The sequence below is a fragment of the Aspergillus eucalypticola genome, assembly GCF_003184535.1.
Source record: "Aspergillus eucalypticola CBS 122712 chromosome Unknown BO83scaffold_8, whole genome shotgun sequence".
Taxonomy (NCBI): Eukaryota; Fungi; Ascomycota; class Eurotiomycetes; order Eurotiales; family Aspergillaceae; genus Aspergillus; species Aspergillus eucalypticola.
The window spans coordinates 344,556-370,517 of NW_020290282.1; the positions used below are offsets into that span (position 1 = coordinate 344,556).

General features: G+C 50.4%; 8 protein-coding genes across 8 annotated transcripts; 5 read left to right on the forward strand and 3 right to left on the reverse strand.

The window, feature by feature from the left end:
• Window positions 1–795: 795 nt before the first annotated feature.
• BO83DRAFT_357785 (putative eukaryotic translation initiation factor eIF-2C4) lies at window positions 796–3,976 on the forward strand (the record flags this gene model as incomplete). The annotated part of the gene is made up of 6 exons (XM_025529270.1): window positions 796–999; window positions 1,048–1,160; window positions 1,211–1,413; window positions 1,467–1,615; window positions 1,671–3,507; window positions 3,567–3,976. The coding sequence occupies 6 exons, from the start codon at window positions 796–798 to the stop codon at window positions 3,761–3,763; spliced, it is 2,703 nt and encodes a 900-aa protein (XP_025389613.1). The 3' UTR covers window positions 3,764–3,976.
• Window positions 3,977–5,754: 1,778 nt separating this feature from the next.
• On the reverse strand, window positions 5,755–9,719 carry BO83DRAFT_235221 (SAGA histone acetyltransferase complex subunit SPT7). The gene is made up of 4 exons (XM_025526924.1): window positions 8,473–9,719; window positions 7,272–8,410; window positions 6,539–7,224; window positions 5,755–6,481 (listed from the first exon to the last, which is right to left on the reverse strand). Exons 1-4 carry the CDS (start codon window positions 9,548–9,550, stop codon window positions 5,857–5,859), a joined length of 3,528 nt encoding a protein of 1,175 aa, XP_025389614.1. The 5' UTR covers window positions 9,551–9,719; the 3' UTR covers window positions 5,755–5,856.
• Window positions 9,720–10,257: 538 nt separating this feature from the next.
• Window positions 10,258–11,361, forward strand: BO83DRAFT_235383 (VanZ family protein). The gene is made up of 2 exons (XM_025526925.1): window positions 10,258–10,379; window positions 10,576–11,361. Exons 1-2 carry the CDS (start codon window positions 10,355–10,357, stop codon window positions 11,181–11,183), a joined length of 633 nt encoding a protein of 210 aa, XP_025389615.1. The 5' UTR covers window positions 10,258–10,354; the 3' UTR covers window positions 11,184–11,361.
• A 1,027-nt stretch (window positions 11,362–12,388) lies between these two features.
• Window positions 12,389–15,066, reverse strand: ptpB (tyrosine protein phosphatase PTP1; the record flags this gene model as incomplete). The annotated part of the gene is made up of 5 exons (XM_025533192.1): window positions 12,389–13,231; window positions 13,290–13,555; window positions 13,690–14,117; window positions 14,165–14,275; window positions 15,050–15,066. The coding sequence occupies 5 exons, from the start codon at window positions 15,064–15,066 to the stop codon at window positions 12,389–12,391; spliced, it is 1,665 nt and encodes a 554-aa protein (XP_025389616.1).
• A 342-nt stretch (window positions 15,067–15,408) lies between these two features.
• Window positions 15,409–15,876, forward strand: BO83DRAFT_425554 (uncharacterized protein; the record flags this gene model as incomplete). The annotated part of the gene is made up of 4 exons (XM_025535215.1): window positions 15,409–15,456; window positions 15,526–15,543; window positions 15,600–15,714; window positions 15,794–15,876. The coding sequence occupies 4 exons, from the start codon at window positions 15,409–15,411 to the stop codon at window positions 15,874–15,876; spliced, it is 264 nt and encodes an 87-aa protein (XP_025389617.1).
• A 2,893-nt stretch (window positions 15,877–18,769) lies between these two features.
• Window positions 18,770–19,597, forward strand: midA (putative cell wall protein; the record flags this gene model as incomplete). Its single annotated transcript, XM_025532705.1, has 1 exon — window positions 18,770–19,597. One exon carries the CDS (start codon window positions 18,770–18,772, stop codon window positions 19,595–19,597), a length of 828 nt encoding a protein of 275 aa, XP_025389618.1.
• Window positions 19,598–20,789: 1,192 nt separating this feature from the next.
• BO83DRAFT_415970 (uncharacterized protein) lies at window positions 20,790–22,148 on the forward strand. The gene is made up of 2 exons (XM_025534669.1): window positions 20,790–21,588; window positions 21,659–22,148. Exons 1-2 carry the CDS (start codon window positions 20,988–20,990, stop codon window positions 21,940–21,942), a joined length of 885 nt encoding a protein of 294 aa, XP_025389619.1. The 5' UTR covers window positions 20,790–20,987; the 3' UTR covers window positions 21,943–22,148.
• A 1,115-nt stretch (window positions 22,149–23,263) lies between these two features.
• On the reverse strand, window positions 23,264–25,113 carry pex19 (putative peroxisomal membrane protein receptor Pex19; the record flags this gene model as incomplete). Its single annotated transcript, XM_025535216.1, has 4 exons — window positions 23,264–23,550; window positions 23,821–23,911; window positions 23,970–24,808; window positions 24,879–25,113. The coding sequence occupies 4 exons, from the start codon at window positions 25,111–25,113 to the stop codon at window positions 23,264–23,266; spliced, it is 1,452 nt and encodes a 483-aa protein (XP_025389620.1).
• Window positions 25,114–25,962: the final 849 nt, after the last annotated feature.

Sequence of the window (25,962 nt, forward strand, 5' to 3'; positions counted from 1 at the left end):
ACCATCATCACACACAGCCCAAAACCCCCCATAATACAATAAAAAACCAAAATATCTCGGCGTTGTCGCAGCCATGCAGGCGAGCAAAGGTGTTCCGCTATCGGACCCGGCGTTGGACCGGCCTAGATTGAAGACCGACATGTGCAAGAACGTGGACTTGCCAATGTCTGCGTTTGCGATTAACCACTTGGTAAGTTCAGGCCTCTGTTTGCATTCCCTCGATTCGTTCAATATGCATCATGTGGTGTAATGCACTGGCGTTCCTGTCACCGCCGTCGGCCGCGTCGTACGGCGTATTCCCTTGGTCTTTTCACCGTCCTTCTTTATACGTGCTGGGAATCTCCGGGATATTCCCTCCCTCCGACCCAATACCTTCTCCCCTGCTTCCAAATTTAAAGGGACTTGCCGGTCTTTTACCTTTGTACAACCCATTTGGAAGGGCATCACCTGCAGGGAGTCGCCTATTCACCCCTTTCCATTGGGTAAACGCCTCCTGCTGCCACTATCATGCCGGGATTCACATTTCCACCATTCCTTCCATGTAGGAAGTTGACTTCCATATTCCTATTTCACTGGCTCTATTGCTTCACAATACGTGGGAATGTCCGTTTCTCGACAGGAATATAAATATCCCCATGATCTCTCTGCCAGGGTTTCTTCTTCTTCCTTCTCCATCACCCTATTCTACTTTCCTATCCACCCGTGTGCTTCCTTTGCAATTCGTTCTTGTCTATCGATTTTCCTTTTCGTTTTTCCCTATTGAAGCAATTATCTTGCATTACATCTACGTTCATCATGGACAACATTGAAGCGATCAATAAACTCCCAGGGGGTCTCCGTCACTTGAGAATTCGTACTGATGAGGAGTTCGTAAAGTACTCTGTACCAGTGGAGACTGTCCCCCGTCCAGGTTTCAATACAACCGGAAAAGAAGTCGAGCTTTCGCTCAATGCCTACCCCATTACGAAGTTCCCAAGCCGAACCGTTTATCAGTACGATGTAGGTTGCGCCCCAGATGAATCACTTCTCTATTGCTAACCTTGATAGGTTCACATCGGCACCGGACTGGAGAAGTTCATTGTCAACAAGAAGGTGTGGAATTCCAGGGCTCGAAGGGCGGCTTTGAAGAGCATCGTCTATGATGGCTCGAAGCTTGCATGGTAGGTAGACCACCGAGTATCTTACAGGGAAGTGCTTATGGTACAACCAGGTCGATGAACCTCTACAAAACCGAATTCAATGAGGAAATCAATCTTGACGTCGAAGAGGGTCGGCCCGTGAGGAAAGGCATAGAGAAGGACAAGAATACCTTCCGTCTGCTTGTCCGGCATACCAGAACAGTCAACCTGGCCGTGTTGAATGCTTGGCTCTCTGGCCAGGCGTCCTTCGACGATGGAGTGCTGGAGGCGATGAGTAAGCACTCACTGTTTTCCTGATATTGTTAGAGACCAACTGACAATTCCCAGATTTCCTTGACCATGTTCTCAGAGAACATCCCAGCTCACGGCTTTTGGCCATCAAACGTTCCTTTTTCGATGAGAATGGCGGGAAGGGGGAGCTGGGCGGGGGCGTCATTGCTCTTAAGGGAATGTATCAATCCATTCGGCCTGCCATCGTGAGATTGCCCTTATTCTACCTTACGCCGGTCTTTGATCTAACTGTTACCCCAGGGCGGTAGACTTATTGTCAATGTCGACGTCTCCAATACGTGCTTTTGGGCCCGTATTAGCCTGACTGGCGCGGCACTGGAGATTTGTGACGCCAGAGACCATCAGCATCTATGCCATCTCCTTAAGCCAAAAGCGGATGGGTATGGCGGAGTTACCGAGTCGGAGCTTTTCCAAGAAGTCAGTAGGCGGCTCCGAAAGCTGGTTGTGGCTCCATTCTACGGAGGATGCCCAGTCCTGGGAGTCCGGTTCACTGTCAAGGGGCTTATTAACGGCAACGCGCGCCAGTACATGGTTGACATAAAGGACAAGGCTACCGGCAGGATTGACCGGATGAGCGTCGAGCAGTACTTCAAGCGCAAGTACGACCTGACCCTCAACGACTGGGCACTTCCCATGGTAGAGATGACCAAGAAAGATGTGGTCTACCCTATGGAGGTCTTGACCATCCAGGGTCTCCAGCGCTTTCCTTTTAAGTTGAATGAAACCCAGACAGCTCAAATGATCAAATATGCGGCGTCCCGTCCGTCAGAAAGGCTCGAGACAATTCTCACTTCTAAGAGAACACTTGCCCACGACCAAGACCCTGTCCTTAACAATTTTGGGCTTAAGATCAGCAATACCATGATGAAGACCAAGGCTCGGCTTCTACCAAGTCCCGCCGTCATGTTCGGCAACAACCAGCGCATTGAACCTGGTGTTAGTGGCCGCTGGGATCTCCGCGGAAAGAAGTTCTACACAGCAAATCCACAGCCCCTTCAAGCATGGGGGATTGGCTATTTCCCTGGAAGACGCAACGTTATCAGTAACGACCAGGTAGTCAGATTCGCCGACAACTTTATGAAGACCTATGCTGGACATGGAGGCACAATTACCCGTCGTCCTGTGATCATCGAGCTCAAAGAAGACATTGGTGAAGCGATAAAAAAGCTGTATGAGGGTGCCGGAAAGGCAAATCAAGAGGACCCTCAGTTGCTTCTTGTCATCGTCCCGGATAAAAATTCCTTCACCTATACACGAATCAAGAAGTCGTGTGACTGCCGCTGGGGTGTGCCTTCCCAGGTCCTGCAGGCAGGTCATGTCAACAGGGGTAATCCCCAATATGTTTCCAATGTCCTCATGAAGGTGAACGCTAAGCTTGGAGGAGTCACAAGTCGTGCCATATCAAAGGTGCAAGGAGCGACCTTGCGTCCAGGCTCAATGATTATTGGCGCTGACGTGACTCATCCTCCCATGGGTGTCTGGTCACCCTCAATGGCGGCAGTTTCCGTGTCCAAGGATCCCTATGGTAGCAGCTACTTTGGTGCTTGCGAAGCAAACATGGATCGTATAGAGATCATCTCGCGGACCAGTATGGAGTTCATGCTCGCCCCTCTTGTTCGTGAATGGATAACTACTATCGGACAGGGACGCGCGCCTAAGTACGTTTACTACTTCCGTGATGGTGTTTCTTCCGGTCAGTTCGAGCACGTACTCAATCAAGAGGTCATAAATATCAAGAGCGTCATTACTCAACATAACATGAATCAGTGGGATGGTAAGATCACTGTGGTAGTTGCTAACAAGCGTCACCATTTGCGAGCATTCCCAAAGCCGGCCGATCGCAATGCTGCTGACAAGAACGGTAACCCGCTGCCCGGTATTTTGATTGAGAAAGATGTGACCTCTCCACATGATTGGGATTTCCTCCTCTATTCGCATATTGCTCTGCAGGGAACTTCGCGGCCCGTTCATTATCATGTTATCCTCGACCAGATAAAGCACAAGCCCCATGAGCTTCAGAACATGATTTATGATCATTGTTACCAGTACATCCGGTCTACGACTTCGGTCTCCTTGTGTAAGTTGCCTTACCCCCATTCGGTGAGGCTTATAGCGCTAACATGTGTGAAACATTAGACCCTGCCATTTACTATGCGCACCTTATCGCTAGTCGTGCCCGCAGCCACGAGGATGTTCCGGCCAGCTCTGGCCCACAGAGCGGTAACACGATCAAGCTCACGAACCCCAAGCCTAAGAACAGGCCAATTGACCCTAAGCTACTGCCAATCATCAACCGGAGGAACAGACTGCCCTGGCAGATGTGGTACATCTAGGCAGAAGTTGGCGTGGTGGAGATATTGGTTGCTTTTTGCCTTTAGTCGTTTACACAGCGATGTCCGGTACATCGTCTGATCTGCTTGCTATTGCCGTACTCGGATTGCGTCGGCTCAACACTGAAGTTCAGGTAGCATACCCCTTTGACTCTAACTTACCAGCCTTGATGGTAGGACGGTTTAGGTCGATAGGGATTGCAGGCCAGATCATTGGCGTACCGTACCATAGTCCTTGAGTTTCAATTAAGATTTATTGCTTTACCAGTTGTGCACAAGAGCTCGTAGCCAGTAGAACAATTAGTAGATCACCTCGTAATAATAAAAGATTTATCAGACTAGGTCGGTCACGGACAAGCCAGACAGTATAGGTCAGGTTATGCCAACAAGCGGGTGCGCCAAACCTACCAATCAGCAAGCCAAGATGGAGAGATCGTACAAAGCCCAACAGAGAGCTCACCACAAACCAAGAATATAAGAAAATCGAAGATAATGTAGGTAAAAACAAATAAGTCGCAAGTGTAAGCCATCATACTAAACCACCCAGCCACGAGCGTCGAGTATAGCAGAGTAAGGCTACCACTGATATTCGGAGGACTGAGGGTAGCTATCCATCTACCTATCTACGTTCCTATACTAAATCAGTAAAGTAGTGAGGTTTGGACCTAGGTTTTCTATTTTTACATCTCGGCTTTATTCTTGCTAATACCTTCATTATCTGTAGTGATGAAAGAAAGGATGGGTGAAGGGTGGATAGATGAAGGTATTGAGATAAGATGTGGTGAGATAGGATGCAAGATGGTGGGCATTTGCGTGACATTGTATTGAATATGCAAAAATCCTGTTCTATATATGGAGTGTATTAGTTTCTACTATAGAGGGCTAGGGTAGTTTAAAGCTTCGGAGTACTTTTCGAGTTTGGTAAAGTTGGTTAGGCCCTGCCTGCCTGCCTGCCTTCCCTGCATTGTTGGGATGGAGATGGGATAGTGTGGGGAATGTGGGGGATGTTGCACAGTCTGTATGTGTCTACGGTCGCAGAAGATAAGATGACTGTTTTGTTTGTTTCCAAAAACTTGTTTGGCTTTATGGGGGATGTGGTGTGGATGGATGATGTGTTTGTGAGTGGGTGGTCGATAGGATTTTTGCGACTGAGCTGAGCAGGGGTTAGGAATATAAGATAGATAGTTATATTCAGATGTAGTTGGGGATGTGATAGGATACTAGTAGATGGATAGATATCATGCCATGTATGCATGCATGCGTGCATGCTGCTGCTGCTGCTGCATCTCGAAGGTAGATATCTAGGTGGTGCCTGTCTGTTCGTCTGTGTTTGTGTTACCCTGCTAGCTACTTACCGTTCTAATGGGACAACGTTACACAGTAGTACTCGATGAGCGTTTGTTTTATGAGATCTGAAATGAAAGAGAATATTACAGTTGAATACATACATACCCCCGTCTAGTCTAGAACAATCAGCAACGCACAAGCCAAGCCAAAGAAAAAAGAGGCTGATGCAGACGCAGGCCAGATCGTAATGGAAGGAAATCAATCCCTGTCCTTATTTTTCTATCTACGTTGAAACAGGTATATGCATGATCTTGTGTTACGGTATACAAGGCAAGTAAATTGAACAAGGATGCATCGTTTGTATTTGTGTATCTTCATTTATCTGTTTTTTTTTGTGTGTGGTTCCCGCTTGTAGTTCCGTTCTCTTGTCGCACACTGGTAATGCTGGGATTAGATAGGACAAGAGAGGGGGCTCGAACTCGAAGTCGAACGCGAACTCAAATGTGGGCTCGGGTAAAGGCAGGCAGCTGGAAAGAAAGAGCGCGACGCCACATATCGCACACTATATATCATCCAAGAGTGAAAACAGGCGATGAAAGAGAATGAGAAAACAAGTGAGATGGAAGAAGAAGTAACAAAAGTGGGTAAAAAAGGTAGATAAGACATAAGTGGTGGACAATATAATATACTGCAATGAAGACATAGACGAAAGGAAAAAGGAAATAATAAAAGTGGTAGAAGAGGTAGAGGGAAATAATCATGGTATAATGAGGTAGTACAGTGCGGGGGAATGAGTAGGACAGATCATATCATGACGCTTCATCTGCCGTTCCGTTTGGTAGGGCAGCAGCGCTGTCGTGGTTGGGGTTCTGGTCATCGTTTGAGGTCCCAGCTGGGGCTTGATGCTCAGCACCAGTCCCTTCTGGCGCGGTCGAGGTTTCCATCTCGCCCTTGATAGTTGCATCCTGGGCAGAGGGCTCGTCCGCTGAAGCGGCCGTAAACAACGATCCGTTCGACGGCTTGGTACCATCTACTCCAACGGCGGCGGCATCGTCTCCTTCAGCTGTCGCGTCAGGAGCGCCCAGGCTAGGCCCATTCTTCTTGAGTTTCTTTTTACTCGGCTCCGATGTCCCAGACTTAGCGCCCGACTGCCCCGATGCGGAGGGTGGGAGGGTTCGCTTCTGGGGACTGGTGGTCACGCCTGAAGGAGCGGAAGGCGGCGGGATCTTGCCAGACGCGGGCAGACGGGGTCGCGCGGCCATGGGTCGTTGTTTCGGTGGTAGTTCAAGATCTTCGACCAAAGGCTCATTGTTGTTTGCTTGGAGCTTAGAGCTGAAGAATTCTTGAACCAACCCGATTTGCAAAGCGAGAGAGTCATTGGTGATGCGAGGGTAGGGAGCGGGCGGGGGGAAGAGAGTGACGGCTTGGGCAGCACTGCAAAAACCCATCAGTATCAAGCAAGTAATAGTCGATACAATAAGAGAAACATACCTGGTGTTCTGTGCCTGCGCAGCGTTGTACATCCTGTTCTGCAAGAGATGAAGTGGCACGCTAAGTGTGGCCAGACCAAACTCCTTGTCCAGCCCCAATTCCTTAAAACCGAAGAAGTCCTCATCGATATCTTCTGCAAAGTCACCGCCGATGAACTGTTCACTGCCATCGTGGAATGCGTTGGAGCCATCCTCCCCGCCATCTGCAAGCGCAGGTCGCAGGAGCTCGGACAGCAGAGAGCGCAGCCGGTCATGAGCTGTCGAAAGCTTCGTCCCGAGCCGCTCCACATCGTCCTTAATGTACGACTCCAAAGACTCTACATCGATGCCAACAGATGAGAGAGTGTGTAGTACGATCTCCGGCTCCGTGTACGCTCGCTTCCACTGAGCTGTACCCGTCGCCTCGGTCGCCTCGGTCGTCGGGACTTTCGGGGATTCCATGTACGACTTCAGGGTTTCGCCGATCTTCTGGAAGAAGTCGGAGGCAATATCAGTCACTGCATCCAGGGCCGAAGGCTGATACTCCTCAAAGCCAGTGTGGTAGAAGATCTTCGCCACGGAACGCTGCATGGCCGCTTTGCAAACCCAAGGAGCAATGACAGGACCCCCGTCATTCATCACATGTGGTGACACATCCTGCTCGACGAAGGGTTCCGGCTGGTATTTCTGGAACTGATTCTGGTACATCTTTGGAGGGTTAGACAAGGGAAATTATGATTCGAGATATCGCTTACCTGAGACTGCAGTTGCATCTGTTTGACGATGCCGATCTTCGAGCAGACCTTTCGCGTCTCCTGCATTTGGCGCATGTTTGCATCCATTTTGCGGGCCAGCTTACTATCTGGTTGAGTGAATGAGCCTTGCGGGAGGATCCTCAAAAACTCTTCGGACGCATCCACAATGTTGCCGTCCGAGTCTTCCTTCCAGAGTAGCTGAGAGGGTAGATCGGGAACCCCTGACATGACATCGTAATAGTCGGGGATCACTCGATCCTCATCCACTTCAATGCCCTCTGCGAGCGTTTCACCCGCGGCGCCAGGTTCCATGCCTTGTCCTGTTGACTCGCGCGCCTTGTCGTTCTCTGCAAGATTATGCTTTTGGTTTCTGATCCACCGCCGCATGCCCGCTTTAGTACGGAGCAATGCTGGCTCATCAGAGTTGAGCTTGTCACCTTTGAAGAGACGATGCCTCTCTGCGGCAATGAGGGCGCGATCCTTCTTCGTCACCTGTTTCCATACTTTGTATTCGGGATCTTCAGAATCCACACCAGACGCGGGCAACGCGCTCAGCGCGGTGCTTGTCGGGACTAACCCATCAATGTCCATAGCATCACCTTGGCTTCCAGGTACACCAGAGCTGACGCCCGCAGGGTCAGATGGCGTTTGTGTGCCAGGCGGCGGCGTTACAAGCCCGTTCTGAGTCCCCTCCATCACAACATCAGAATCCGAACGGACCGGCCCCGGAGGCTGAGAGCTCTGACCAGGAGGCTCCGATCCGCTGGGAGTATTTCGAACAGGCGCAGTGCCTTTCTTCGATGATGACTTGCCGGGGGCCTTGCGACCACGGGACGACATGATCGGTTCGTCGTCACTCTCTTCGGCGCCGTCCATTTCAGCCATCTGCAGTCGGCGCTCTTCTGCTTCGACCTCGGCGCGGTCTCGGATGACGATGTCTGGTATCAGAGGGACGAGCTTCTCCGTCTCCTTCTTCATGTATAAAGCATGCTTGCGCAAGAAGTGTTCTGGGTTGGTGTTGTATTTGAAGCAATTCGACCAAATTAAATTGATGTCATCGACAAATTCCTGCTTCGACTTGTATTGCAGCGCTTTCAGCTTCTTCGTCATGGTTCCTAGATCCATCGGATGTTTGATAACTAGCGCAGGGAGTCAGCAACGAGACACACGGCGTGGTTCTTCGTCCGTCAGGGTATCTTACTTGTATAGTAGTCAGGCGCATCGCGCTTATTCACCCGAGTCAAGAAGGCGCTTGAATGCTCAGTCATCGCCTTGAGCTCACTAAGCACTTTCTCTGCAGCTTCATACAGCTCTTCTTGGCCAATCTTGTCCTCACTAGCCCACTTACTACGGTTCTTACGAACCTCGCTCATCAGGCTTCGGAGTTCCGCGTCAGATGCTTGGACCAAACTCCGCTTCATGTCAATTCTTGCGATCAGGTTCTTGAGGGTCAGGCTCGAGGCGCCCAGGTTCGCGTTACTCAGCGACCCATATCCATTGGAGGTTGGGTTCGCATTGTTGCCCGCATTCGCCTGGCCCGACATTTCCGCTTCTACCTGTCGCTCCGACTCTTCTAGCCGCTGCTGGTCCAACATGGCATCTCTATCATTCTCTAAAGTATAAAAGAGTGTGTGGAAACTTTTCCTAGCAGCTTCCTCGGTCGCCTTCTTATCTTCCTCTAGCTTCTTGCGGATATCCTCCAAGGTCTCCTTCTTGGCCTCCTTCTGCGCATCGGGCCCGACCGACACGGAGCCGCTGGGCGGTCGGCTGGGCGATGGGAAGCTACTAGGTAGCTGAGAGGCAGCGAGAGACTTGGGCTTGGGAGGAGATGCGGCTTCAGTATCCTCAGCGTCATCTTCGTCGTCATACTCATCGTAGTCATCGTCATCTAACTTCCTGGCGGGCTTCTTGGGGGGCGCCGGGGCCGGAGCGGGTTCGTCGGCGCGTTGGCTCTCGGGTTGGGACTCGTCGGAATCGTTGGCAGGGCGGGCATCTTCGGCAGCTTTCTGGTTGGCAAAGAGAGCATTTATTTGCGCCTCACTGCGTTTGTACAGATCCCGGAACATGGCGATGCGCGGGTCCTCGTCGCCTGCAATATCGGCATCTGATATCAGACCGCCCGCGTGAGACCCGTCGGCGTCGGCCGAAGCGCGCATCTGGGGAGTTCGCGAACCGGAAAAAGATTTGGGATAGCCATTGACAGACCGCGCATCATGGAAATCATCCGGCGGGCGCAGATGACCTGGGGGGAGCCAGGCGTGGTGGTGTCCGAGCGACATGCTCGCTCCAAGACCCCGGTTCTGGGGCGGGCGAGGGGGGCTCGTTTCTCCACGGTCCGGATCAGTTCCAGCTAAGGTACAAGGGAGCCTTTTGAGACGCTGAAAAAGACATATACATTAGGGGACAGGGGTCAAGAAATGAGGGACGATGATTTGGAGACCCCAAGTGATGGAATAGTGGGGGGATTTGATGGGGGACTGGAGGGCTTCTTTATAAGGTTCTCTGCGCGAACGGATGAGATGAAGTTGGTTGCGTGAAGTCGGAACGGCGACCGCAGCTTCAGACCAACCGCGCAATTCGTTGACTCCAGCAGCAGCAAAGCAACTAACAGAGTTAACTAGTAGTAGTAGGTAGTTGTTGAAGGGGAAGATATAGTAATAATAATGAGACAGAATAACACTATGACAAAAAGGAATGAGCCGACAAAAAGTGAATCCGCATTAAAATTAAATAATAGAATAAAATCAAACAAGGCGAGCAATAACCCGTTCAATGGATTGAACTTGGGTTTGGAACGGGGGAACAAGCAACACTCAGCCTCGATGGGGAAGAAGAAAAGAAGAATGGCAGGGAGTTTCCCGAGGATGTTTCAAACCACAATAAACCCAGTTTCAGCCTGAGGCTGCGGCGTCTCTAGCTGTCTGTCTGTATCGTAAAGTAACTAAACCAACCACATGACATGCCATCATCTTCATCGCTTCATCATCCAGTCTTCCCTCTTCCGGCCTTTTCCTTTTCTCCCTCCACGCCCTCCTCTCTCTACACTTTCTCCCCGTAAACCATCTCCTTCCAGATCGCCCATCATGCGAATCCGATACCCTTTCGCGGGTATGTCTTTTCCCCCCGATCTTCCCCATCCATTGAGCTCTTCCCATCCGTTTCCAACCCTCTTCCGAAGCCAAAAGTGAAGCTCTATGATACCTAATCATCCGATTACATCAAGAGCTTCACCAGCTTCCCACACCACACCAACTAATACCATAAATACCACCATAGTCTGTACCACTAACAACATTCTCACCAGGCGCCTTTCTTTTCCTCCTCATCCTCGCCGCCTACATCGGTCTCCTCCCGCACAGCACATCATCCACTCTTCCGTCCCAACTCCAACCCAATGACAAGTTCCTCCATGTCGTCACCTTCTTCCTCCTCTCCCTCGTCTTCTACTGGATCTTCGACACCACCCGTCGTCGCACCCTCCACCTAACCCTCATCGTCTGCACTCTCGTCCTCGGCATCGGCTCCGAAATCATCCAAGGTCTCCTCCCCAACGGCAGGTCCTTCGATTTCTTTGACCTCCTCGCCAACATTGTCGGCAGTCTCGGCGCCGTCGGCCTTTGCGGCTGGTACCACCGGCGCATGCTTGACCGGCGACGCAAGGCGCGCTTCGGCTCCCTGGGCGGCGACGGCACAGAGAATGATGTCGAGCTCGGAGTGACGGGCCACCACAGCGACGAGGAGGAGGGTCTTGGACCCCAGGAGACAGGTGTTATGAGTCTAGAGCAGGAGGTAGATAACTGGGATGAGAATGCTGTTGATAATTGGGATGAGGAGGACGAGTCTGGAGATTTGGCCGTCGATACCTCCAAGAGGACGTCGCCCGCTGAAGATGGGAAGAAGCGGAGTGATTAAGTCGCAATCTAGCTAGCTAGCTAGCTAGCTAGATCTATGGCTCTTGCGCCTTAGCTAGCTATCTACTACCCATCTATCATGCCTTCCACGTCTCTTGGACTGTGAACTCCGCTTCATCCAGCAGAATGGCATCGCTGCCCACCATGTGATTGCGACGTATACGCTCACTCGGCGTTGATGCATTCTCTACCACACCACCACCACCTTGTCGCTCTCTACCACGCTTACCACGCACTCCCTATTTGCTGATCGCCCCTCCGCGACACCCCGATATAATCCCAACCCATCCTCCATATGATAGGGAAGACTATTCGTACCCCGCCCGCTTCGACGATTGCTACGTTACGCAGAAAAGAATGGCAACGAAACGAAAGGAAAAAGGAAAAAGTTACCATACCTATCTATCTATTTACTCACCTACTACTACTCTCGCTACGACCGTGTCATGACCCGACCCGTTATCTACCGGCGTTTTGAGTTGATCCGTTACATTCTGTTCTGTGTTTCTTATTTCTCTATATCTTCCGCGTCTCTCCTCTACGAACCCTGCCTATCTAGCTATCTCTATTCTTATTACTCCTCCTGGTTCTGGTTCTGGTTTTTGCTCTATAAACCCTCCGAGGGAATTATGATGTACATAGGATAACAGAGATGAGGAGGGTGGGAGTTTTGTTTCCGTTTAATAGTATAAGAACGCTATGATTTATATTGAGTGATTGATTGCTTAGGTGGTAGGTAGTATTCTGGTAGGGTGTGTAAGAGAGGACCTTTCTTTCAGGGCACGTGTATGAATAGATGCATCGTTATTCATTTCCAGGCAGATCCACAAGTCCAGTATGGTACACCAGTTCTAATGCTAGGGGGGAAACAGAATGAAAGCTGAAAAGAGATAATCGCGTGGGAGTAAGCAAATCAGCTTCGGATGACAATGCCCAGGACGGTTCGCTTGTGAAAATGTAAGCATCCTGGGCACTGAAGGAATAAAAGCATCAGGTCGTATACTGAAACATAGTATGCAGGGTGGCGCAAAGGGCAAAGAATGCATGTTGAAGATGCAGGTCAGAACTCGTAACTAGTCATGGCAAATAGAAAAAACGACAAACATGGCAAAAGACAAACATCAATAGGCGATTAGAATGTTATATATGTACGAGGGAAGGTAATATAATAATGTTGTCTGAGACGGGAACCGGTCGTCCCTAGCCTCATTCGTTATCGGAAACCTCGGGGGTGCCCGACCAGCTCCGGGTAGGAGTAGATCGGTGATCTTCAGCAGGTTCGAGCTCAGGTTTGGAGGATGGTCGGTAGCTGTCGTCGGTTGACAACTTGGCCATCTTCGTTGATCTCTCATCCGACTTGCGCCCGCTGGGCACGGCAGTCTTTCCGAGCTTGAGATCGGTCTGCTCCCGTAGGACTTCATATATAAACTGGAGTTGCATCTCATTATAGACCATCATCATTCGCTGCTCGCGCATTTGGTTGACTGTGTCGAAGACAGGGTCGATGTCGGGGTCAGTCGCCTCTAGTAACTGGCCGGACTCGAGCTCCTGCAAAAGATGGTCCAGCGCGATAAACGTGCCTGTCCGGCCGACACCAGCACTGCAGTGCACAATGCGGGGGTTAGCAGGGGTGCATTTCGAACCGGACAGTTTAATCAACTGAAGGAGCGCATCGCGGTCATCGCCCTCGGGCTTGGAATAGTCCGCCCAACCGGCGAACAGAAAATGCCAGACAATCTTCGACTCGGTGCCGAGGGTGAGTCGAAGTTTGCGGATTTCCGAGCGAGATGTGGGATCCCATTGAGTCTCGAGCAGTGTAACATAGCCTAGAAGGTCCTCATCGGCTTGCTGGTGATGGTTGTCGTTCATGAACGGGTCTTCCTCACGTCGCAGGGGCATCGTGGCGTTTTCGCGGTCCAGTGGGAAGTACTGGGCACATTTCTCTCTGCCCGCCTCAAATGTCTGCGTGAGCATGACGATGACGCCTACATCCTCACTTTCATGGAACACCATGTGCCAAAAGTGGGATAGCTGGTCCGGCTTCGGTCCCTACATAGCAGCGGATTAGCAACTATCCTTCAACCCTCGGCAGAATATATGCGCCCACCTGCGTCGCGATATACCGTCGCTCCTCCTGCGAGACTGAGTCTTCGAGGACAATCGGCGATGCGTTAATAAAATCGCATTCCCCTTCTGGCACCCGCAGATGGATGCGGGAGTTGGCCCATGCCTGCACGTTCATGTATCGGTTTCTTGCCCTGACCTCGGGGTCTCCCTCTAGCGCCCAACGGTGTGAGGGGTCGTTGGCTAGCATCCCCTCGTGTATCCGAGTCCGCTGCATCCATTCGAGTTCCTCGAATTTTTGATGGATTTCTATCACAAGAAAGATATATTAGTCAGGCTGTAGGCAATATTTAGAGAGGTGCAACGCCTTCAACTGCGCCCGAAACGACTGGGAGACCCAGAAGCAGCAAGCGGGGTGAAGTGCCAGGCGGGCGCATACTGACCTAGGACTGACTGGCAGAGAAATGGAGGAACAGATTCATTATCGCGCGCTTCCAGGCCAGGATCGTCGTTCTCCGGACCATCTATAATCTCGAAGCCATCGTCATTATCCTCGGGAAGCGACCGCTTGGTCGCTTGTACGCTGGTATCGATCTTGATGGTGGGATGAGCCATCTTGGCCGCAGCGATCCTCTGGAAGGCCCGAACCTTGCCCAGGACGCCGCGCGCCTTCTTCGAGACCCGCTTCTTAGTCGCTGCGAGTTTTCGGGGACCGCTGCGTAGACTGAAGGTATCGGGGGAGGGCGAGCGGGAGGTTGGGGCAGTGATGACTTCCCCCTCGATGCCGTCGGGCGGATCCTCGTGCGCGCCGTTGGGGGGATGCGGCAGGGATGATATCTGTAGCGTGGACAGATCGGGACAGCTGTGGAAGCTGCCCCTCGACGTAATATTATGCTTGGCCAGATTTCTGGATCTCACGGGAACAACGCGCGGCCGAATAGGAAGACTGCCTGGCAGTCGATAATATGGAAGATGACTCGGCCGGCAGACAAGACCCGACAGCCAACTTCTTCGTGCAGCCCACAACCCCTGCAACGTGTAGGACAAGAAGAAAAATTGGGTGATTTTTAGAGAAAGAAAAAAAATATGGACCAACAGGGAGAACCACCGGGTCAGTGACAATGAAGCAATAACCTCGTCAACGAAATGCGACCCGGGGGAAACAGCAGGCGAGAGGGTCCGGCCAGCAGCAGGAAAAGAAGGAGAGTATTTGATGCAAGACCCCCTCGCGACACCGTTTGGCAATTGCTGTTCTCCCCGCACTCTCTCGTCTTCCTGTTGTCTTTTAACCTCAGGACGTGGCCAGCAGTCCAATCAGTCGAGTCATTAAAAAGATTAGAATAATGAGGTTATTAAGGAGAGTGGGTTTGGACTAATAGAATAAGTATGGGTTATACAAGGAAGAGAAAAGAAGCAGAATTGGGCAGCCAAGACAAAAAAAAAATATTATAAAAGGAGATGTTTCTCTGGCAGGTTGGCAGAGTTTGTATGTATCGAACAAGAAGAGATCCTTCTCATTCCTGGTAATTTTCTTTTTCTTCTGATTTATTCGGGGTCCAGACGGAGTATGGATCCCTTCAGGAGATAATTAGTATTATTATTATCAGTTTTATTACTACTACTGCGCATTACGACGACTTCCATGCTTTAGTTAAGGGTTGGGGGATGGCAAAACAATGATGTAATTCAGGAGAGCGTCTCAGGAACAGATAGTACAAGAGCACTTGCATTCACCATTCAGAGCCATGCTCCGTCCGAGGCATGATTCAGATTTCCAGCGGTGCCTTGAGATCTTCATCCAACCGGCCATCGTCAGCCATGATGGTCGGCCTCAGGCGGTCGATCCATCCACTTTCCATCCCTTTAATCCGCCCGGATCATCGCTTTCTCCGAGACACTTTGCCGCGGGCGGAGTATCATGTCCTTTACCTCTGATTGGTGGAACGCCGTGTTGTGTCACCAGCCTCAGGCTCAACTCAGTTGGTGGCTGGACCTCACCTGTCACCTTTTTTCGCTCTTCAAGGGTGAGACCACGCGTTTTTTCTTCCTTTCGCTTCTCACCAGCCCCCCACGGTGCGCTGGCTTCATCCCTTTTGCACTCAAGCTTTAGTCTAGCTTGTGTTGCCACGGATCCCACCTGATCTACGTAGTCCACACCGAAGATGTTTCGGGCGTTTCTCAAAAGCGCATTTCTGCTACGGCCTCTCGAGGTGTGTATGAGGCACTTGTGTCTGGACTCTCGCGCACAACCCTCCATACTAACAGTCTTCTTCATACAGGAATGGCTTACCTCTAGGGTAGGTGTATGATCATGTCTAATCCTTGAGCTTGATGCTCATGTTGCCACGTATAGCTGCTGGCCAGCCGGTCGTTTCATAAATTGGTTGGGGGAATTCACCGCAAGGTTCATCACCTGAAGACGGGTGTCCCATTGGAAGACGTCCATGGCCCTGACTCTGGAAAGTCTGGTATGAACTTCGCCCATACCGTGAACCGGTCATGGTAGCTGTGTAGTATCATTTGATACTAACCTGCCCCTCACTCTAGCTTCGAAGTTGAGCCAATTCTTCGAGTACTTCAGAGAAGAATTGAAGGACCAGATGAAAGGGAATCCCCGCAACAAGCATTGATGAGAAGGTGAAGTTTCTTTCATCCGGGCATTTGTGACTGCCCTGCTTTTTATGACTTGTGATACCCATCAATATTCATATACTCCGTTATTTTCTGTTTCTCTGTTGTTCGTGCTTGTCCATCCTGATCTGTCTAATATACCGTCTGGTATACCGGATACAGATTGGGCTGTAGCTCTTCTGCACCATGAGCTACATCCCTCATTCCATCCGGAGAACGATTACCATTGCTTCATCCGCTTTGCCTAACCGTGTATCTTTGGACTGTTGGGTTGGGCCTTGAAATGTCGAAGCCTACATATATAGTCTCAAAGAGAGTCGAACGTAACCGAATATCAAACAATTAGTTAACAAATCCATCGCTTATATCATCCGAGCCTTCCAGGCAGAACCGATCTTATCCCTTGGTCATAGCCGGCCATGGCTGGGCACGACTAAAACCTTATCCCCCATGTGATGTGTACAATATCGGGAAATCCGGATGGCAGGACCTGTATGTTGCAAGGGCCGATTCCCAGGGACTCCCCGGCACGAGTGTGTGTGTGTGTCCTCGCTGCCAGGGCTACTTTATTCTTTGCGTAACCTGCATATGCAGGCGAGGTGTTACTTGTGCGACCACAGAATACAGAGGATGTGAAATACGTACATACTACAGACGCAAACACCTACGTAACCTAACCTCGTCGAAATATCCCCATCTGAGTCAATGCACATTTTCATAACTGATTACATACCAGGTAGACAGACAACTAATGCAAGCGAAGCAAAAGGAATGATAACGAACGCCATGACTAACCCCGATCACTAAGCAGGCAGGAGAAAAGCAAGCGAGATCACTCATCCTTGCCACGCGATCAACTGGCGGACGGAGTGGCTGCAGAGACCCGAATCGACCCGTAATAATCTCTACCTCCTACTGGGGAGGGAGGGTATGATGGGGAACGGTCTAGGCACACGCACTATTGAGGAGATATACGTAACCTCGATGAGTACACACACACACACACATTGGAACCCTTCGAGACCAAGACCCCTCTAACAAGTCGTCAACCCCACGGTATGTTAATTAACAGAAATATGGAGTCTAATGAGAACAACGTTCCAGAGCGCCGTGTCATGTCTAATGAGGGGTAGTTGTCTAGTATGAGTGGCCAGCTGGGTACTGTGTAATTAGCAGAGAGGAATCTAGAACCGTCAGATGCTGCCGATCACCCGACTCGAACTCGAAAGTGGCTAGCTAGCTAGCTAACCCTCTCATTCACCGTGAGAGAGAAGATAATTATTAACTAGTCTTATGGAGAGCAGTAATCAAAGTATTATTATGAAAGTGTCGGGTGGCACCCAGACTAAGGTTTATGAAGGATGAATCATTTACGAACAAGACCAGTTTGACCCTTAAGATGCAGGGTCTTTGGGGCTTAGTGATAACGCTACGGGGAAGTACCACTAAGCCCCGTTGGTATTGCCATAAGGAAAGACAGCTCAGCAAAAAACGCTGTGGGAACGGAGTCACCGGCCCAATTGCCGCCCTGGCGTCCATTAAGCGGGCAGCTGCTGCAGTCGGGTGAGCCGGCACACGTCGATGGCCATGTTTGGAAAGATGGAAAGATTTTGTTCTTTCGGAATGAAACACGTGAGAGAGAATGTACGTATGTCCGTATTCCCAGGAAGACACCGAGGATGTGGGTGCTCGGAAACTACAGAAATTTCTTTTCTTCTTCCTTATTTTGCTGTCGAACCGGAGCCACGCGGATACAATGAAAGGGACCACCCAACAGCAAGAAGCATAAAAATTGATAGAATATACACATATCCAGTCATCATAGTAAAATTGTGGATTATTATTGTTGATTCGGTGTTGTTGTTTGTTGGTTGGTGCCGAATCTTAGGTAATTCCTCCCAAGGAACAAAGTTGTTTTCTATGGTACGGTCATTAACCGGTACCCAAAGTCCCATGGTACATGCCTTAAAATAGCAACGTGTGTACCAGAATTACTCTAATGGATTTTGGAACTCATTAATTTTGTAAGATCGCTTTGTGATCTACCATACTATAGACTTGCTTGCTCCTCACTCTAGCCGACCAACCCGGAGCACTACTGCTCAGGTACCTCACTAGGAGATCAGAGTGGGATCGGGACGACCCAGAAAGCACCGTATTGGGCATAGTAGTCCGAGACAAGGGCCGTGACAGCCAACGGGCAGAAAAAGAAGAATACCCATAGTATCCATAATACTCAGTACCAAATACTGGGCGGAAAGTCAGGCGCCCCAAAAATGCAAGAACAAAACACTAAAAAAAACACTAAAAAAACACAAAACGAGGGGCGCCCCTGTGCAGAACTGTCTCAACTGGCAGCCGCTGACTGGCTGGCATGTTCTTTAGCGCCGACGCTAGAGAGCGCCGACTCCTGGACACGACGCTGGGATTGGTGTTGCGCAGCCAAAAGTCCCGTTGGTGGCTCCCCCCAATTGAGCCGGCCAGTGCCCTTCCACCATCCCGTTCCCTTCGTCTCCCTCTTTCTCCGTCTCTCTTTCATCTCCAGTCCCTTTTCATCTCCATCCCGCCTCCTTACGCTCTTTCCTGTCTTCTTACCACACACACCAGCACACCCAACTCTATATCTGCAGTCACTCGTTAACCCCTCCTTGTGAATCATATCTTCCGACAGCCTCTTTTTGTCCTCCTGCTGTCCCCCCGATTCTTAACCCTCCAAACGATCGTTTCTCACCATTTGGGCACCCCCGTGTCGCGTTGGAATTGTAATCTCGCCTCCCCGGTGTCGGTTCTCTTCACTGCCCTCCTGCCTCATCCGTGTTGGCGCTGGAAGCCTCGAAAGAACGCCTTGAATACCCCGAGTCCGACTGATCGATCTCTTCCGACGTGCCCATCATGCGAGCCGCTCGTCTCTCGTTCCTCCTCTACTCCCTGTCCCTCGTGGCTGTCGTCGCTGGCCAGAGCGCTGCAGTCACGAGTGTAGGCAACGCCGTCACCTCTGCCGCTGCTGCCGCTACCACAGAGGCCCCTTCTACCACATCTAGTGAATCATCCTCGACGTCTGAGTCCTCTACCTCGACTTCGGAGAGCTCTTCGACCACCAGTGAACCTACAACTACGTCGACTACTTCGGAAGAGACCACTTCCACGACCAACAAGCAACCCCAACAAACCACCCAGCCGCAACAGACAACATCATCCAACAACAACAACAATGCGCAGACAACTGCAGTCACTACAACAGACAAGAACGGCAAGACCACCGTCGAAAGCACTACCCAGCAGACCACCGCAACCCCGGTTGTGCAGACGGTCACGACTATCGAGACCATCAGTGGAACCCCCGTCCAAACCACTCTCACCACTACTTCGACTCCCGCCAGTGCTGACTCCACGGGCAGTCCTGGTCTGAGCGGCACTTCGTCTGATAACTCTAACAGCAGCTCTGGTCTCTCGTCCTCTCAGAAGAAGATCATTATCGGTGTCGTGGTCGGCGTGGGTGGTGCAATCATCGTCGGTGCCCTTGCCGTTGTTGGCTGGAGGATCCACGCTCGCAAGGCTGCGCAAGACAACGACGAGGCTGCTGATCTCATGAGCGGCACGGCAGTCGGTGCGGGTGCTCGCGAGAAGGCACCCAGCCCTGGTGCTGGTGGCACGCCCTTCAAGACCACGCTTGACCAGTATCACAACCCTGGACCTGTCAACGCTGCATCAAACTTCTAAGCCAACCCGGCGTTCTTGTCTATGATACGAACACACCACCCTTTTCCTATGTTTATCCTGCGGTAACGAACAGGGAAGGCATATGTTCTGGTCTGATACCGTTCTTGAGACTGTAAATTTGTACGATTATGACGCAGTTATTGTTGGCGCTTGTGGAGAGGAAATCCTCTGATTTGTTGTTTCTTCACTGCTATCTTGGGTTGTTTGCTTTGCATTCAAGAAGCTACCGCTCTTTTCTCGCTCTGATAGACCATACGTCGGGTCTTTACCGATATCACGCTCCTTTTACTTAGCACAGCGATTTTGTCCTAGCATTTATGGTTGGTCGATTTAGTTTGATTCCCCCCTCGAGCATTTGATTTCTTTTCTGGCGGAGCGGTGAACGGCAAACTGTCCCGTCTCTGTCTCTGCTGTGGATTGCAGATCCCCGACCTCAGCCTTCAAAAGCTTTCGATTGTATGTATTTAATCAAAAAAATGACTTGAGAAGGATTTCTGCGGTAATTGTACTGTCAATGATGTCATGGCAGTTTTGCTAGATTAGATACGCTGCATATGTGTAGTTACCTATTTACTATGCAGGTCATACATCGTAGCGTCTGATGGTTCAAGCCTTCTCACCATGTTTAATACAGACGACCTCGGTAGGAAATAGCACAATCACTGACATGTCTTGGTCCACACTATATGCCGGTAGTGAACAGTGCGCCAGGAACATGCGATCCTGCAAGGTGAGTTTATCGTCAACTTGCATTATCTAAAGCCGATCCCGGTCTATCCCTCTCTCACCCACACACAACACCATTGAGCAACATCTCTACCTCTATATCGTAACCACTCAGAATTAGGAGTATGAGCGATCAGAAACCCCAACACCTAGTTCTCGATCTACGACGACACTAGTGGCACAACAGCAAGATCAGATATAGAACCTTCGGAATATATCTGTCATGATAATGTACGATGCAAAAGACCGCATAATCATATTGTCCGTTTACATATGATGCGTCGCACAGCGGAGGGGTCAAAGGTGCCGTGGTGCCTGACAGCCTGAGGAATGTTATATATCCCGAAGGAGACTAGTGAGCACGTGGCGTCGTGTCGGACGCGCTCGCGAATCCCTGCCGCCTTTCACGTTGTTTCGCCGCGGCCATTGCTGGTCCCTCCGGACAACCATCTCTACTATCAACTGGATAGATACGATTGAGTGGCAACTGTGGTTACCGAAAAGCTAAGCTACTTCTGTCTTTGTCGTATGAGTGACGAGGAAACCAATTCTATACTCGCAACGATATCTTCACTACCTCCACGCGTTACGAATTGACATACCCTTCTATCCACCCATCCGGCTGAATCGCATTACTTCAATCAATCAACTACAGACATTCACCATGATGTTCGCTCCCCTCCCAATGCAACAACAACCAGGGTCATCACCACCACCACCTCAACAGCAGCACCAACAATACACACCTACCCGACCATCTCCCCTCTCACCACGCCGCCTCACAAACACCCCCTCAGCAGCACCCAACATCTTCGCCGCCACCTCCAACAACACCCAATTCAACATCCCCTCCAGCCCCTTCACACTTCCAACACCCACGAAACTCCCCTCCATATCGGCATCAGCACCACCATCCCCGACGCCACCACAGCAACAACAACAACAATCACACCACCAATTCGCAAGAAGACAAAGAAACATCCAATCTTCCCCCAACTATGCCCACCGCTACGCCAACACCATCTCCAACCCCATGACCAAGCACTTAAAATCAAGCGCGTCTCCCTCGGCACGCCGGAATGTGTTTCTAAATCGCGTGAAGCGGGATCGAGATGATGGGCGGTTTGGGGATCGCGGCGAGCAGTTGGTGCTTATGGAGCATGTGGCGGAGGAGAAGAGGTGGGGGGAGGTGATGAGGCGGAGGGCGGAGGAGATGATGGGTGTTGTAGAGGAAGAAGAGGAAGAGGGGTATGCCAATGGATATGGTATGTTCGACAGCTTCCTTGTCTGAGACGTCCTGTGATGAGGTGACGACGCTAACGATTGCTCGCTCAGATGATGTAGACGCATATGCTCTAGACGAGTACTTGCAAGAACAAGCGGCCGAAATGGAACGGTTGGAGTACTTGAACCAGCAGCCACAGCCACAGCAGCAGCAGCACGGAGTGTTTGATTCGGGTGGTCCTGCTGGTAGAGGTAATGGTGGGATGAACACCTCATTCAGCGATGAAGAGGAATACGATGATCTGTTTATGGATCTAGCGGGGCATGATGGTGGTCCCGGTATCTCTGGGTCAAGTGGGGGATTTGCTCATAGTCAGGATATGGATATGTCGTGATTGTTGCCTTATCTGTGCGTGTGTCTTGGTTGTGGATATGGGAGTGTCTTGTCGCGGGTCGATGGGACTTTTGTCACTACTAGTATCACGTTAGTTGTTACGGACAGGGCAAAAGCATGGTCTGGTCTGGTTTGATATGGTCTGGCGTTGAATGAGGTACATGGATTGGGTCTATAATGATATAGGGTACTACTACCTACCCACCCATCCGGTTATTAAGACAGTAGTAATTAGCAAATTATTCAGTATAGTCATTTTCCGGATAGTAACCTAGTCTATCCATATATTTAATATCCTGTGTTCTGCATAGCACGTAGATGTGCCACTGCTTACTTGAAGTGTTGGTAAGCTACTACTATATGCATATACTCTAACAAACTATCCTCATAGGGGTTTTCCATCCCTAATTTCAAGACGGCCATTCGCCCATTGAAAAAACCACCAAGCCTAATGGATCAGGACCTAGGTTCCCGCCCGATAGTATGTTTAGTACTCGTTCCGTTCCCGTCTCTGACATCCCTTATCCCCCACAACCCCAACCTCCACCCGCCCAGTACTCAAAAGCACGATATCATTACCTACTATCGTCCAAGCTCCCTCAACCACTTCTATAATAAGTTTTGGCTTATATAAATTAGAGAATATTCCTTCGTCCTAATCAGGACAAGCTGGACTCACCTTGAGGTATCAGAATCAGATTACTATAATCCTCCGAGTGATCGGATACCTTCGAAGCCAATTATTACTCACAAACCCTTCACCTCAACTTACTCTTGCAAAGAGTTGTTGGTTGGCTAGTCGTTGCTTCAACCCTTTCCTAACAAAGAAGAAACACGGAAGATCATTTCTCCTTCTCCTCCTCTGATTAATGGCATCCCTTGATTGAATCCGAATCCAAGAACTTCTTCATTCTCTTTCAAGTATCAAAGAAGCCAGCAAACATTCACCATATAATCCCATCATCATCATCATTAACATCCCTTCCAAAGCGAACTTCGCCCACTCATCATGGACGCCTCAACCACAGCCGATATCCGCGACCGCATTCTCCACCAAATCCGAGGGATTCGCTTCGACTTCCTCCAAGAGTCTTCAGACACAGGCCCCGATGCGAATACTCGGCGATACTCCAAATAGCATACTCGATCCTAAAGATTATTTGACATCTATACGCCCATTTGTCACAGAAATCCAGAATTGCGTCCATGAATATAACTCTAATATCAAGACTTGTTTCATTGCAGTCAACATTTACCCTGGCAAGCACTCCTCCTACTTTGTGGTCGACCTTAATAATACCGAGTATGACTATCAGAACTGCTCACGAATGCAAGACATCAGTTGGTACCCGTTTATATCCTACGCCTATCAAAAAATAAACCCTAGGATTTTCAGAAAACGGGAGCTGGATGGACAACTTGCTGAGACTCTTAGGATCATGCATAATGGTCACGGTCAAGATCCTCTCCCGTTGGTTGATGATTATGGTGATCCGAATAGACAATACAGTAACCCTCGAAGTCTCAAACGTTGATGTTGTCCAGTTGTTCAGATTTGCCGCATTGACGATGCTGTCACGGGGGTCTGATGCATCTGTTGATGGTAATACTGTATGTAGTCAGCAGTAACATCTAACTAGTAGTTGGTTCTGCTCTATTGGGTTTATGACTATGCGTCTTGGCCCTGGGGTTGGGAGACTGAGGTTTGGAAGTACCATATTAGGTGGTGAAGCTGTTTTCCAACAGGTTCTGCACTACAATAATAGACATTGAGTCCGGGTCAACAGGAATACTATCCATCAGGCCCAAGCGTGTATATATATATATTAGAATTCTACTACTACTACTACTCATCATTGCTGCGGACAATCAGGCATACCACCCGCGCCGGCACCACCACCCGGACCCTTGAGATCCTCCATCCAAGGAGCAGAAATCAGCTCATCAGGCGGGTTACCCGCAGCTTGCATCTAGACCCCGAGTTAGTACTGAACAGCACGACAAATGATCGCAATGGGAAGGACTTACCTCCTGCATCTTCTCCCACACGTACTCCCTACACTTCGGATCCTCATCCGAATACCCCTTCTCCTCAAACTTACTCACAATCTGCCTGACCACCCCAGCCTGCTTCTCATACCTCGCCATATCCTCATCTGACACCTTCCCCTTGCCCTTATTCTCCTTGATCCACGGCCCGAACTTCGTATCAAGCTCCTTGATCGGCTCGTACAAGATCTCCTTATTCGACAATTGCTCCATCATGCCCATGAACATCTTTGTCAGATCCCCCTCGTCGCCACCTTCGCCTGACGATGCCCCCGCCTCGATCGCCTTGATGAGTTGCGCTACCAGATCATCCGACATGTCGTCCTCCGAGGCTGCCGCTGTGGCTTTGTCGCCGGATTCTTTCATCCGTTCGATTGTGCGCTGGATGGTGTCATTGAAGGTTTCAGGTGCTGCGGTGCCACTTGTTGATGGCGTTGATGATGCTGCTGGTGCTGGTGCTGCTGAAGAGCCCGCGGTGGCGGCCGTAGTGCTGTTATCGTCGTCGCCTTTCATCATGACGTCTCCGACGAGCTGTTTCAGAAAATCGGACGGCGAGACTCCGCTTTCCTCAAGGATCTTGGCGAATGCCTCGGCGTCTTTGTCGAGGCCGCCGTCGTTGGTATCGGTGGCGCCAGCCGCAGCCGCAGCCGCAGCAGCGTCGTTGCTGGCGCCGCCACCACCGCCCATCATACTCGCCATATCTTGTTCGAGTTGGCGGAGGAAGGCCTCCTCGTCAAAGTCATCGGGGGCAGATGGTTGTGCGGCATCGGGTTTAGCAGGGGCGGGGGATGGTTTGGGTTTGAAGTCGTCAAGGACCTCTGTTATATCACATTGTTTGTTAGTTGAGAATATATATAGGGATTGAAGAGAAAGAGTATGTGGAATTACCATCTAAGTCATCAAATTCCGATTCGTCGTCATCGTCATCGTCATCGTTGTTGTTCGTGCGCTGTTGTTGCGCGGGGTTCTCTGCTGAGGAGGGGGCATTATTCGGGGCAGTTGTCGTGGCGGACTTCTTCTGATCATCCGCAGAAACCTTTTGGGGAATCTGTGTGGGAGCAGCAGGATTCTCAGACTGGGGGGTTGCGCCAATGTTGGCGGAGGGAGCCGATGAGGAGGCCATGGCTGATGATCGCAATAGCCGAGGGGGGAGGAAATTGGGGGGAAAGAGGGGAAATGATGCGGCGGATTCAAGTTGCAGTTGCTGGGTTGCGACGGGCGGAGGCGGATTGCATCGGCGCGCAGATGAGCCCCTTGTGTTGTTCCTTTTCAAAGATGCAGGGGACAGAAAGTCTGACAGGCGGGATTAGATCAGATGGGGTGGATGATGATGGAGAGCTGAGGATGTAGTTCTTTTTTTTTTTCGGTCTTCATGTGAAAAAAGAAACGAAGGGAATGAATAATCAGTCAGTCCATCTTTTTGGTAGTGGGGGAAGAGCCGATTGAAAGCCGATCGCCGCGGTTAATTCTTTTTGTTTTCTCGGAGTTGCGCTCAGGGGATGGTGGATGGGGGATGGAAGGATGGCATTCATTCTTTGGAGTAATTGTATTAACATTTGGAATTGTAACGAACGGATGTGATTTTGTATAGGGGTAGAGTGAAAGAAAGAGTATAGAGTCGAGCAGTAGGGGGAGGTGACTGAGTATAGTTAGGAAAGACCTGGGAATGACATCAGGGTCCAGGCGCTGTCACCGGCAGATCTGATGGAGATTTGGCTAGTTGACATGTTCGAACAACTAACTCGGTCTGGATTCAGATTTACTCCGATGGAGATACGTTCTATTTTACGGAGTACAGAAGTGCTACACTCTCTCCATTCTGATATTCATCTTCCAAACACAGCAACAGCAGTAGCAGCAGCAGCGACAACAAATCCAAGTCTGCCAAGAAGGATCTGGTCAATAGTTGCTGCTGCTCATCGGTAGTCGCCGCAAGTCCACCCAGCAACAGCAACAGGTACGGGCACTGGAA

Bases quoted from the DNA above. Each gene is read 5' to 3' on its own strand.
- BO83DRAFT_235221 (XM_025526924.1), bottom strand. From the start codon at position 9,550: ATGTCGCTCGGACACCACCACGCCTGGCTCCCCCCAGGTCATCTGCGC. The intron at 8,411-8,472 runs GTAAGATACCCT...TCCCTGCGCTAG, and splicing joins TGCGCCTGACTACTATACAA to TTATCAAACATCCGATGGAT. The intron at 6,482-6,538 runs GTATGTTTCTCT...GGGTTTTTGCAG, and splicing joins GCGCAGGCACAGAACACCAG to TGCTGCCCAAGCCGTCACTC.
- BO83DRAFT_235383 (XM_025526925.1), top strand. From the start codon at position 10,355: ATGCGAATCCGATACCCTTTCGCGG. The intron at 10,380-10,575 runs GTATGTCTTTTC...CATTCTCACCAG, and splicing joins AATCCGATACCCTTTCGCGG to GCGCCTTTCTTTTCCTCCTC.
- BO83DRAFT_415970 (XM_025534669.1), top strand. From the start codon at position 20,988: ATGATGTTCGCTCCCCTCCCAATGCAACAACAACCAGGGTCATCACCA. The intron at 21,589-21,658 runs GTATGTTCGACA...TTGCTCGCTCAG, and splicing joins GGGGTATGCCAATGGATATG to ATGATGTAGACGCATATGCT.